This window comes from Malassezia sympodialis, genomic scaffold (assembly GCF_000349305.1).
Source record: "Malassezia sympodialis ATCC 42132 genomic scaffold, msy_sf_24, whole genome shotgun sequence".
Taxonomy (NCBI): Eukaryota; Fungi; Basidiomycota; class Malasseziomycetes; order Malasseziales; family Malasseziaceae; genus Malassezia; species Malassezia sympodialis.
In genome coordinates this window covers 38,605-51,879 of record NW_017387822.1, presented here as the reverse complement: position 1 = coordinate 51,879, position 13,275 = coordinate 38,605, and the positions used below count along the sequence as shown (strand labels likewise).

The 13,275-nt window shown below is 45.9% G+C and overlaps 5 protein-coding genes across 5 annotated transcripts; 1 reads left to right on the top strand and 4 right to left on the bottom strand.

Annotated features, from left to right (window-relative positions):
- Window positions 1-338: 338 nt before the first annotated feature.
- Mala s 7a (allergen) lies at window positions 339-941 on the bottom strand (the record flags this gene model as incomplete). The annotated part of the gene is made up of 1 exon (XM_018885248.1): window positions 339-941. One exon carries the CDS (start codon window positions 939-941, stop codon window positions 339-341), a length of 603 nt encoding a protein of 200 aa, XP_018741827.1.
- A 4,471-nt stretch (window positions 942-5,412) lies between these two features.
- On the top strand, window positions 5,413-6,591 carry MSY001_3347 (uncharacterized protein; the record flags this gene model as incomplete). The annotated part of the gene is made up of 1 exon (XM_018885247.1): window positions 5,413-6,591. The coding sequence occupies one exon, from the start codon at window positions 5,413-5,415 to the stop codon at window positions 6,589-6,591; it is 1,179 nt and encodes a 392-aa protein (XP_018741826.1).
- A 395-nt stretch (window positions 6,592-6,986) lies between these two features.
- On the bottom strand, window positions 6,987-7,976 carry MSY001_3346 (uncharacterized protein; the record flags this gene model as incomplete). The annotated part of the gene is made up of 3 exons (XM_018885246.1): window positions 6,987-7,273; window positions 7,370-7,383; window positions 7,699-7,976. The coding sequence occupies 3 exons, from the start codon at window positions 7,974-7,976 to the stop codon at window positions 6,987-6,989; spliced, it is 579 nt and encodes a 192-aa protein (XP_018741825.1).
- Window positions 7,977-8,506: 530 nt separating this feature from the next.
- Window positions 8,507-8,788, bottom strand: MSY001_3345 (uncharacterized protein; the record flags this gene model as incomplete). Its single annotated transcript, XM_018885245.1, has 1 exon — window positions 8,507-8,788. The coding sequence occupies one exon, from the start codon at window positions 8,786-8,788 to the stop codon at window positions 8,507-8,509; it is 282 nt and encodes a 93-aa protein (XP_018741824.1).
- Window positions 8,789-10,945: 2,157 nt separating this feature from the next.
- MSY001_3344 (uncharacterized protein) lies at window positions 10,946-12,769 on the bottom strand (the record flags this gene model as incomplete). Its single annotated transcript, XM_018885244.1, has 2 exons — window positions 10,946-12,684; window positions 12,766-12,769. 2 exons carry the CDS (start codon window positions 12,767-12,769, stop codon window positions 10,946-10,948), a joined length of 1,743 nt encoding a protein of 580 aa, XP_018741823.1.
- Between the last annotated feature and the right edge of the window lie 506 nt (window positions 12,770-13,275).

Below are 13,275 nucleotides of genomic sequence, written 5' to 3'. Positions count from 1 at the left end.
AGCAAGTCTGCCGACCCAGGCTACTGCCTATGTTTCCCATCCAGGATTTTTGTACACGTAACGGATGTAGTAAAAAAACCATCTGACCTATCTTAGATCGATATCTCGCTTTCCTGATGCTTCGTCCTTTGGTCTGTTTCATACTCTGGTTATTTTGACTTATTCCCTCGACCAAGAAATTCTTTTCAACTACATGAGAGCAAGGCTAGATGCGACATCACTGCGACAGTAATCAACCACTGTTTATGGGACCAGGGCGATCTCTACCTCGATTACTACGGCCCAAAGATCCGACTTTACGACGATTCATATATCGGTTGTCCTGCTGGACGCTCCATTCAGGCGTTCTTCTTGAGATTGAGCACCACATTCAGGCTCGTGCCAGCGGACCAATCTCCATAGGGGGGCCTATCCGAGGGCTGATACTGAGAACATTGCTCCTTAAACTGGTCAATGTCCTTCTTGTCCATTCTGCACGATTTCTTCTTCGGGTCACTTTGGTATTTGCCACTCTTAAGAGCCGAACATGCCTTCTTCGTTGCATCATCGTCCAGTTCTTTCGCACCGGCATCCGGAAGGTTCCCGAACGTTGTATAATAATTGAAACAGTACAATTCATACGGCTCCTTCGGATCCATCTCAATCTTCAGGTCCGTGCCAGCGATCCACTTGGTCGTTTTCACATCTGTAGGGTGGCTCTGGCAGCGCTCCTTAAACCATTTAACGTCGTAATCGGCGACTGAACAGTACTTTTCATTATTCATGTTGTGATACTTGCCACTGTTAAGTGATTTGCAGACATCCTTGGTGACAGTATCGTTAATATGGAACTCGAACAAATCCTTTCCTTGAGCATAGCAGTACAGGTTGTGCTTGCTAGGAGTGGGCGAGGCCGAGACAGCGAGGGGGAGGAGTGCCAGAGGAATGAGTTGGAAGAACATGATGGAGTTGCAAAGATTGCGAGGGCGCGCTTTAAGTGCGCGTTGGAATCGGACTAATGTGGCGCGTGCGCCGGAAATCCGTGCCAAGAGAAACTGCCGGACGTACGGTGAGCTGAGCCGATTATTAATCCCACGTGCCATGCAGGGGCGAGCCATGTGATCATATGCATTGACCTGAATGGTTCGTTCAGAGCAGAACAGAAAGAGGCATGCTCGTCAGGACCGTGCCCGGTGGAAAATAGTGCATGAATCTGAAATGGAAACGAAGGAGATAGAAGGTGTGTGTGTGGGGGGGGGGGGGGGTGGCGATTAACAAGCCCACGTGTCTAGAAAGGAAAAGAGATTCATGTGGACGTGTACATTTTTTGAAATGGTTCATTTAGGGCAGAACTTTAGAAGAGGCATACTTAAGAGGACTATGTTCATTGCAAGGATTACACCCAATTATTTAGGGAAAGTTGGTCGTACCATGGCCAGTTTCAGCATTGAACATATTCAACCGAAGGAATCCTAGTCCTTGGTAAACGAAAATCCTTATCCTTTACATGCTCGTCATTTTGATATCCAAAATACTGATACAGTTTATTAATTGAGAATATTTTTCTTGACCAAGAGATATTGAACAGGAGAAAAAAGGATAAGACTTCTAACTGATATGCGGGCGGGGGCATGAAATGCCAAGTCACCTATTTGTCCGTCAAGTGATATAAAGGTTCGGAGGCCAAAATGCAATGTGACCTACTCATAATTAAGATGGCAGGGTAGAAGTAGGAGTAGCAAGAGCCAGAAGGTGACACTGATGGCGACAATTTGGATTCTGGAGTACATGAAAGAGTGTTAGTCGCTTGAAAGTGCGTGTAGTATGATCAGCTGCCGATAAATTTTTCATACACGAAAGAGAAGGGGTCATTATGAGAAGGATCACTAATACCAGTTCTGCATCAACATATGGGCGACCGGACTGTTAACTTAAAGGGCCAGATAAGGGACTTTCGGGTTTCGTAGCTGAGGAGCCGGACCTCCCCCCTCCAAAGGAGTTGTTTCCGGCCGAAGTGCGCAACCGTTGTCAGTGGTGCTGCTCGTTGGAGAGCTTGAACATGATGAAACCAAGTACCGGAGAGCCTGGACTGCCAGAAATGTGGCTAAGGGCTCGAACATAGCAGAGGTCTGGCATAGGAACGGGAGCACGGAGGCATGAGCATAACTGCATTAAATTTGATTTAGATCTATATGCAAAGCAGCTGACGTCTTTTTAACAAGAGATTCCAAAAATTGCCAACGGCTTTCCCGAGGATGTTGTAGTATGCAACCTCGAAGTTTGTGCATTTCTCTCTCCCTATTCACGACGTTATTCTACTCCTAGTATTATTGTTTATTGCCACGAAACCCGACGATTCTCTTCCAACCAAACTTCTTCAATAGAAGAGTACGATTAGCTTAATATCGATGCTAAGAAAAAAAAGAGGAAGAATGGGAATGAAGTTATGGAATACAACGATGTCTTCTATCATTATACACGCACAATAACTTGCACGACTTGAATTTCGTTGCCAAATGCATCTGAACTCTTTTTATTGGTTAATATTACCTCTTATTCTTCAATATGCTTAGACTATTCTACATCACCAGTCATTCGAGCTAAGTTTGATGAGAAAGGAGACACAAGCGGAAGATTTAAAAATCGACTCTAAAGTGATACCTTCTCTCCTCAATATTATGTCTCGCATAGGTCAACCTGACTTACTTTGGGTAAGTTCCAGTTGTCATCCATTTCAAAAGTTCATTAGTTACATCGGAGCTTCAGTCGACCAGTTCGGCTACATTTCGCGTCCTGAAGGTCTACTATACATCTACAGGAAGGATCGACAGCTTTATGATTTTCGTCGTATCACATTACCAGGCCATACATGGAAAACAGGATGGGGCATGTATGGCGCAGTGCAATTTGTCTGGCTTCCTGACTCAATCAACCCTATTGGTACATATGGCGAGCTTCGCAACTTGGTGAGAGACGATATTCCGGTTCGCGTCTGGCTTACAATATATGCTCAAACTAAATATACTGTATCGCTTATGCAACAGGATGGATTCGAATTTTTGGAATACGAGGAAGGGTTTCCTGGCGTTCGTTGTGTATTATTCTCGATGGATGCCGACTCGATCTATGGTGATAAGGTATCTGATGAAGAAGGTGCTTGTGAAGTTTGCCAGCAAATTATTTATGATCTAGCACGAGAGGAGCAAAATTTCCGCGAAAAGAACACGGCAATGAGAGTGACACACAGCGTATAGAGAATTCCCGCTCTTATTCGCAAAGGAATCTCATGATAGCTCCTCAAAATAGCTTTTCTATCGTGAGATCATCCGGCAATTTTGAAAAAAAAAAACACACACTTATAAAAATTATAGTCTATCGTGTTGTGTTGGTGACACAGTGGGGTAATGCATCATGAAATGATATGAATTGGATCCTCACAAATATTTTTTTTTGCTGATGAAATGGCAGAAATAGTATCTTCTTGGCGCCGATTACCTCTATTTTAACCTTTGTTATTTAAAAGTAACTTTCGTTATGAATATATGTGAAATTCAGTTCTTGAAGTAAACATAGGGGCTCCAAAGAAATCAAAGGCTATAGTGGGTCGAACGAACGGCTATCCACTGAGCCCGAATATGTAACTGCTTCATTAAATGATTTATTTCAATACAGCATAAACGGAAGCATGGTTGAAATGCCGTGTTAAGCGAATGTTCATCGATCGCGGCACTCCATTTGAGCCACGTCGAGAGCCTTGAAACTTCAAAATCATGGCCAGGGGTTTCATGAATCTGGGCATCAATTGGCTTGTCCTTCATATCACTCACATACTTGTGCAATTCCATACCTGCATGTGACAACATGATATACAATGATTTGGCACGGATCATCAAGAAACGATGTCCAAGTTTGCATAGTTGGTTCATATCTTCAGCAAACTCAGCAAGAAGAGCGTATCCCCATACAAAAGCGCGTGTACTCATATGGCTACAAGCCAGACGCGCGTATAAAACCGAAGCTGTTAGGCAAGCACGTTCCCCTGTCTTACCCCAGTCTTGTTGAGAATAAATTTCATACGCCTTCATTGAAATGTCAAGACAGAGCGGAAAAGACGGCGAGGTTTCAAATACAGAGATCGTACCATCGACATCAGTCACAATAGTGCCAACATTAGTTTCTTTTATTTTCCTGATAAAATCAAAGAGTGTATTTTGAAGACGATCATTTTTGTATCCACGATGAATGAACCACCAGAATAAGTCTTCCCAAAAGAACCTTTCGAAAACTTCGGGACGATATCGTTCAGCATCAGGTAATTCTACATTCCATTCAGGATTCCAGAGCCCAAGATATATGGCAGAATCTTTGGGCGATGTTGGAAACAACGCATTGATTTCATGGATCGCAGTAGTGACATTGCTAGTCCAAGAAAGAAGCTCAAATATGTCAAACAATTTCTTTCGGAATGGTGAGTATTCAAGTTTCCATGCCCTGTCACCCACAAATAAACGGTGACCAACTAGTTCAAAATACGCGGCATAGATTTCAGACGTTAAGAAAGGGGGTGACTTGTCTTCAGACACAGTACGCTCGATACCCCCCTCATTCTCAGGACAGTTGTCATCCATTTCTTCAAGTGAGTGCACAAAAAGATTTTTGGATCGATTCAATTGTATTCTCTCGCCTTCCTTCCCACTCACGAAACTGGACGATGGTGAAAGACTGGGGGGCCATACGTTAACAAGACACCCCCCAGGTTTAACAACTGGATGGCGAATAAAAATGTCAGGCATGACATCCTGTGGTGCCGGTACACCATGTTCGATTGTTCCAAGTGCTCGGATTTCTCCAACTGTCTCAAGATCTGAAGACACACTTTCTTGGGACTCAGTATAGGCATCAACGTCTTGATCTTCATGGGAGACCATTGAGAACATGCGAGATAATAAAGGGAAAACGATAGTAGGGAAGACATTCCAGGGGGGTTTATAAGATCAGTTCTGACCAGTCTGTGTTCAAAGAGTTAGGAAGCGTGCGATACGGGGTCAAAGCAGGAATGTCACAGTCAAATCATGAAAAGAGCGAATCATGTAAAGTGGATATATTCGAACTTGATGCAATACAGGGCAATAGACGTATAAAAGGGTAAAGTTCATTAGGTCATGGGGTTAACAGGTGAGGCTGTGTTGCCAAGATGTCATCACCTAAGGGCATTATTAGACTGGGACACTGGCATCTGTTCCCCACATCCTTACTCAGCACGGCGCCAAGTCTTATTCCATATCTTTCATGATCACGTGAAATACATATATTAAAGTTAGACACCTCCACTAATTTTAGCGAATTAACTGCCGTTTTCATTTCACCGGAACCTTTTCGGATGAAAATAAAACCCTGTCGGGCCCATCGACGACTGTTCATACTGATACGACCATGCTCCTGAATCTCAAATTTGTGGTCGGCCTTCTAGCTACTGCGGCAATTTCAGCAGCCTCAAATAACACTGGCTTTTCGGTGGACTTGGTCCGCCGCTCTGACAGCATTCGTTACTCTCAATTTGATGCCCAACGGACGCACAAACACCTTATGGGTATTACCTGGAAGTATATCCAAGCTTTGGAAAACTTCTTGCAAAATACCGGCAAGGAATTTCCTCTGAAATTCAAATCTCATGAAAAGCGTTCATCGGCTACTATTGATCTTGTTGATGTTCAAAATGGTGTTGAGTGGGCGGGTGAGCTTCGCTTTGGAACCCCTGAGCAAAGCATCTACTTCGACTTTGATACGGGCTCGGCTGACACGTTATGTAACCCTAATGCTTACAACCCGAAGAAATCTAGCACGTCGAGCAACACACACACCTCCTTTTCGACAGCCTATGGAGACGGCACGCAGGCCCACGGAAATATTTACACTGATGTCTTCCATGCCGGTGGTATCCATGCCAAGCATGTGGCTATTGGTCATTCTACATCTACTTTTATTTCTAGTTCGGAAAGGCCTAACCAGGGTATTGCCGGACTGGCCAACCCCTCCATTCAAGCGTTTGATTCGAAGTTCAAGCCTTTCTTCACTGACATTCGGGATCAAAAAGTTGTCAACCAGGGCGTTTTCCAGTTTACCATCAAGGCAGGTTCTGGTTCTACTCTTCAGCTAGGTCGTATCGACAAATCTAAATTCAAGGGAGATCTAACTTGGGTGAACTACAACCCCGCTCTCGGATTCTACGTGGTGCCTGCCAAAGTCAACGGCAAGTCTATCCTTACGATCATCGATTCAGGCACCACGCTCATTATTGGTCCTACTAACCAGATTCGCTCTTTGATGCAAAAACTTCCAAACGTCACTATGTTTATAAGTAACGGTGCTCTTCATGGTCGCTTCCCATGTAATAAGCCCCCTAAAGTTACATTCAACTTTGGCGGCAAGGACTTCTCGCTTGGTAAAGATCAGATCTCATATGGTAAGAGCGGCAATGAATGTGTCCTCTCCATTGTAGGTCAAGATGGTATGCCACTCAATGCTTGGATTGTGGGTGACTCGTTCTTCCAAACGGTGTCGGTTGTCTTCGATCAGGATAACAATCGCGTAGGCTTCGCCCCTCAAGCGTAGATCTACGATCATGTTTATGTATCGACTAATATTAACTAATACTTGGTTCGAAACTCCTTTTCATTTCTATTGTTGTTGTTGCCAAGCAACGCAGTTGCTACCGGCCACTCACTTGTTGTAGTCACCTTACGTAGTTTGCCTCCTTTCTATTATGTTTTCGTTAATTTATTTATAGTTGCAACAGTTGTGACTAGAAATATAAAGAAGAGTCGATCCAACTAATGATTTCTCATTTTAGTTCAGCGTTTTCCGTACTTTGACAACACAACAATTAGACTACTTTAACATCAGTAAGGAAACATGCGCGTCCCCCTGTCCATCTGAGCAATCATACACTAAACAAGTTTAAAGACTCTTCCCTACTAAACCAATGTTGTCCTCTAAAAAATGAGAAATTACAAGCACTCGAGGATGTCGACAGCACAGCCACCGCAGTCACCAGCGAAGCTAGAAATGTCCTTGACACAAACGCTCGTGCGGGTCTTGTTGCTGGCAGTAGCGCACTCAGTGATGCTCTGGGCGCACTTGCCGCAGGCCTTAAGGATATCGCCGCTGCCGAACTTGCACGAGAAGTCGACGTCCTTGACATCAGCAGTGTAACCCTTGACCGAGACACGGTCCGAGGCAGCGACGGCGGTAGCGAGGACGGCAGCAAAGAAAACGATAGACTTGTACATGGTAACTTGGGTGTTGGCGGGGAGGGAAGATCGAAGATATGTTCCCTTATATTTGTTAAGACGCTAAGCAGGAATGGTTTGGGTATTGGATTTCCACAGACCTTCGCATGCAAGTCTATATTTAGGACACATCTGGCGTCTGTCGTCGAATCTCACCGTGTGAACTTACTGCCTATTTGTCTTAAGCGTAAGGCACACGTGCACACGAAATTGGAAAGGTCAAATTAATTTCTGAAGCAGCGTTGAGACCGCAGCCAATAAGAAATCAGTTTATAGTAGATGCTCAGGGCATCTAACAACATTAGAGAGACGAGAGACCCCTTATACAGATTACAGCAAAAATCGTATCATGCTATCATTCGATCCGTAACATTAACAATTAAAGACTAGAGAAAATCAATAGGTAGATATCGTTAACGTTGAGTCTTACAGGCACTCGAGGATGTCGACAGCACAGCCACCGCAGTCACCAGCGAAGCTTGAAATGTCCTTGACACAAACGCTCGTGCGGGTCTTGTTGCTGGCAGTAGCGCACTCAGTGATGCTCTGGGCGCACTTGCCGCAGGCCTTAAGGATATCACCGCTGCCGAACTTGCACGAGAAGTCGACGTCCTTGACATCAGCGGTGTAGCCCTTGACCGAGACACGGTCCGAGGCAGCGACGGCGGTAGCGAGGGCGGCAGCGAAGAAAGCGATAGACTTGTACATGGCAGTTTGACAGTGTAGGCTCTCAAGGTGGGCTCCCACCTTATATATGTTGAAGGTATCGGCAACTTGTGCCGGGAGTTTGATTTGTAATCTGATTAGGATAGTCTATTTTTAGTCTTCCAAAAATAGACCGAAGACTCCTTCATGCAAGGGTTGACAGACCTACTAATCGCATCTGCGCTTCAGATTCTGAAAATTCTTGAAGGCGAAGGAGTCATGCGACCAATTTGGTGGCTTTTCGACGTGCCGAAAAGTCTGAGTGTCAGTCAACAACGGTAACCGACTGTTCATTTGTACAATTCAATGCCAATAGTTGTCCTACATTGTAAACAGGTTTTGAAACAATGGGCGCCTCTCGGTGATATATATTGTCAACTTAAGATAACCCACACAACCTAAGTGCAGTAGACATAGAACCTGACTACACACTTATCTCTGCGGTCGCTTAAAGATAACTAATAGTAATTTTTGGTTCAGTATAAAAACGTTAGACTATTAAGAGGCATTAAGTAGATTTTAGATTCTTGTCCTTACAGGCACTCGAGGATGTCGACAGCGCAGCCACCGCAGTCGCCGGCGAAGCTAGAAATGTCCTTCAAGCAGACGCTCGTGCGGGTCTTGTTGCTGGCGGTGGCGCACTCAGTGATGCTCTGGGCGCACTTGCCGCAGGCCTTAAGGATATCGCCGCTGCCGAACTTGCACGAGAAGTCGACGTCCTTGACATCAGCAGTGTAACCCTTGACCGAGACACGGTCCGAGGCAGCGACGGCGGTAGCGAGGGCGGCAGCGAAGAAAACGATAGACTTGTACATGGCAAATTAGGTGAGGATAGGGTGTGTCAGTCGCAGAAGCACCCTTAATATACCTTCGTGTTCAAGACAATTCTCGTACGATTTAGGATACAACTTCTTAAAAGTTGCTTGGCATTTTACACTGGACACCAGTAAGGAAAAGAACCTGTTAGATGCTTTCTTCATAAGATTGCCTGACTAACTACATGTCGACGAGGCTTCTGACGATGTCCTTTAACAAATTTGGCTCAAAGTTTGAACACGTGCCTATAAAATTATTTTGGATAGGTTGCGCTAGAGACCCTAGCACGGTATTTTGATCCAATCAAGATAGGGTACAACCGGCCGTGCGTATTTGACAGTCGCAAAGCCGATTTGAGGGTTATGACTCCCCATCTTCAATGTACCCCATTAATTGGCGTTCGAACCCCGATTGATTAGTTTAATCACAACGGATACCTAATCGTACGAGGTAGCTGTACTGAGGAAATTACGTATCTTAATCTCATATTCCGAATTACGAATTATACCAGATGTCCGTGGCTATCTACTTTTGTGTCTATGGTGATGGCCAACCTTGATCCACTATTTATGGAAAATTCATGTACTCCTTTGAAGTTGTTTGGCCTGTGCCCTATATCTGCGAATCAATCCAGTCACATATATCATACTTCGTGTCTCCTTTGTTCCTGCTTGCGCGCAGCTCGACGAATTCATTCTTGGCAATCCAACTAATGGAGCGACTTGATACGAGAAACAATAACTCATATTCGAGATACACGGCATCATATCTTAATTTCCGACAAGAATGTGAGCGGCAACTCTCATTTTCATGATACTCTGCTTGGTAGTCTCTCTCCCCAATTTCCACTTCAAGTATAAGTTGCCAACAAGCGTAAACCTTGGCACATCCCTCATGAAGTCCTATTTATGATCTTTGTAAATAGACGGAAAAATAATCAGATGCGCAATATTGTCAAAATGGGGAGACAAGGATTTTGCTAGTGAATTTGTTCAACATTAACTACATGCTCAAAATATCTGTTGCATAAGACGCTGTTGCCTCCCATTGTGAGAAGATTGTGATGACTACCAATTTCGCCGTTCCTGACAGTGCAAATGAAAGTCAATTGAAGTACTTTACATATAGACGCGAGTGGTCGGTAATCCGTTCCATCCATTACGTTACGCCAAAAAAACTGTTTTCCTTGGTCATTTAGGGGGTAAGTAGGCTTATGGCCACGGGTACTTCAAGACTGTACGACAAGCTGCTCCTCAATGGCGGACCTAAGAGTGAACTTCAAATTTTTTGACTGATCCCTGTATCATTCCAGATAACCCTGAATCCAAAATGATGTGGCTAGACTACTTCATTATTTTTTATTTTTTCTTTGGATGGTAGGTGGCAGTACCCATGGCGACGAATACCCTGCCTAAACTGCCAGTGTGAGTTAATCACAGTACACTACCTAACAAGTGCTACATGGTTGCTGTTAAAATACCCTATACGATGTGCATGATGAGAGGTCCCCAGCTTGAGAGTAGTCTCGCGTCGAGTTTGCTCTAAAGAGGCGCCACAGATTGCACTCAAGCTTAAAAAAGCGGCCTCTTCGTCAACAGCCACACTGTCAGTCATGAAGCAGAGAACCAGTCCATCTACCGCACTGCACATGCCCATGTTCTCCATTTGAGTAGACCTGATTCCAATCTCCGCCTGCTACGTCAAATGTGTCTCCGAGCGGGAGAATCCCGGGGAAAGCACCATTTGAAGCTACTGCGCAAGAGTCGTTTCTGGTGCAGGCCAACCTCAGGGCATTATGCCACTCGCCCAGCAAGAGCTGTTAGAGACACAAAAGCATGCACAATTCGTCATTAACGTAGTAGAAAGACATTCTGCAAGCGTGACAGACAGCATTACCGTTCCCACACAAAAGGTAAGACAAAGAGGCGCACGCGGACCTTCCCACTCGCAGGGTTGCAAAGCAACAAGGTGGCGAGTACCTGTGGCCTTCAAGCTGAAGACATCATCATAACAGAACGAGTTACCAGCATGCTGAGAAACAGGCACGGAATCAACCCATGCTTGTCGGCTCGAACATGGCAGTCACTCGAAACGTCAAATAGTACCGAAGGACGTGATGGACGTTTCTAATCACGTGACATCACCTGACAGCCTATTCACTCGTCTGTGTCCTGGATACCAGTCGCTTCAAAGTAGGATGGTGGCAGATCAAACCCTTGAATGATATCATCTTCGTTGAAAGCATGAGCAAGAATGTCCCTTGTCCATGCTTCTTCCTGCTCACGTGTCAAAGGACCCGCATCGTGTACCGTATGAACTTCTGATGGGCGGTTTGAAGAGGGCGGTATTGCCGTAGCTTGCTCATGGGAATATTCATCCACGAGTGCTTCAATTAAATCTTCACCGCCGCCGTCATGCGTCTCTTGAGTAGCAGTGGTAGGATATGTACTCGGCACTGGGGTATTTTCGGGTATCGGTTGTGGTGGAACACGCCTAGCAACGAGCTCTTGTGGGGTGCTCTCTGTTGACGGTAACCCAACAGACGGATTGCTTGTGACACGAGGTGATTCAGGTCTGCTTGATGCAGCATTGGCAAGGCGGGATAAACCAATGCCTGCCAAGCCCACTTGTGAAGAAGTTTCTGAGACAGGTGTTTGCCCATCCACTGACGGGTTGGACGTCCGTATGGTACCAATGCTGCCGTTAGATACACGACGGCTAGTAGATGAAATACTAGCATGTTTCAAGGACGCCGGTCGCTGTGACTGTGCCGAAGCTGAAGCTGAATTAAGTGTCTGAAGAAGCCGCGGTGGTGAGCAGTAGAGCCCCACAGGGATATTCAAGAGAACTTGAGCCTCCGGCGTTTTTAGTGGCTTGACCTGTAGAAAGTATTCCACACCAAGAGAGTGGGTATCAAAGGTGGGTGTACACCAGTTAGGGAACTGGATCCATCCAAACCACTGCTGCATCCCCGACTTGCTCAGTGATGATGTGACGACAGTCGCATGCGCAATATACTGTGAATGTGCGGCGGTAGAGCGAGCCTTAAGATGCACTCTTTGAACCAGAGCAACGTGAGGATGAACAACGAGAGGCATTTCAGCGCTGTGAACAAGCGTCAAGATAAAAGGAATAACAGCTCGAAGCGGAAATACGGCCAGCGGGTTCCCTGGGAGAGAAAGTGCCCAGCGCTCTTGCTTTGGCTTGTTGGAGCCTGTCAACTTCTGAAAGAAGGTGCGCTTAATATGTTGGCCGAGAGCTGCTTCATTTAATTGCATATAATGGGCCTTCCATTTGCTTGGAGATTCAGCTAGCGTACCGGGAATTGCGAAAGGAATAGTAGCATGAGTCACCAGGTCCTGCGTCTGAGCTGAGAGGGCTTGACGCTGAATCAGTAGCGAGCTTACTGAGTCGGGCGGGGGTGGCATATATATGAAAGGAATAAGCGTTCTGTCGTTAGAGCGGAAGAGACCAGGCCGCTCCACGGTGACCTTGAGGTACCATTTGACACTAGCCCATTCCTCACGACGCCCATGGATCGGATCACTCTCCAAGACGTAGCTAGGGGGGTAGAAACCACCTACGCCAGGGAAGCCATTAGGTAGCGTATTTTTGTTTGTCCCTTGCTCCGGAATATCAAAGTGGAAGGACCAGTCGTAATAGCCTGGACGGTCTAGTCGGCCAGATGTGTTCTTCTGGGGCGAAGACTGTTCTGTGGGCCGGAATTGCGCGGTGTCTGGACGAAACCGCTTGTCAATCTGCAGTAGAACGTGTTCGCGAGTAGAAGTAGACACAGTTGAGGGGCTCAATCCAGCAAAGTGAGACATGTCTCCATTCGTTGCCTGAGATGCCCGTGGCACTGCAATGGTAATGACCGACTTGAGTTTGATCCGTACTTCAGACGCGCGAGTTTTTTCCGAGCAGCATAATGTAACAGTCCCTGTCATCCCACCATTTCCCCTTTCCTTTGACCCACCCATGTATGTAGGTGAGATCTGAGGGGGCGTGTGAAGACTGGTAGAGTGTGAGTGCTAGTGTGAACGTACCGAACTTTGAGTGTCCCATTTGCACCTGTATACAAATGCACAGTCTTTAAATTACAAGCACCCCGTGTCAACATTCGCGTAGGAAGAGACGCACGAGCAGACGCAGGTGTGTGAGTGATGTCCAAAGGCCGAAAAGGGGGCTGTAGGTCTGTTCGCATAGAGTAGACGGAAGGGGCCCGCGATGAGCTCGTATCGCTGCCAATTTTTGCCAACTGCTGACTCAATGGAACATGTGTAATAGCTGCACGATTGCTTTGTGAGTTCAAAAGCCACTGGTCATGACTAGACATCACGCCAAGTACCAGAGCCCAATTCAGCAAGCCAAGGCACTCCCATCCTGATGCCTATGGACTTGCGCTAGTGCCCTGATTATTAGTCATCGGATGCAGCTCGGGCTTTCGGCCGACATCTCATATGCGTGCCAAACACCCCGTCTCCCG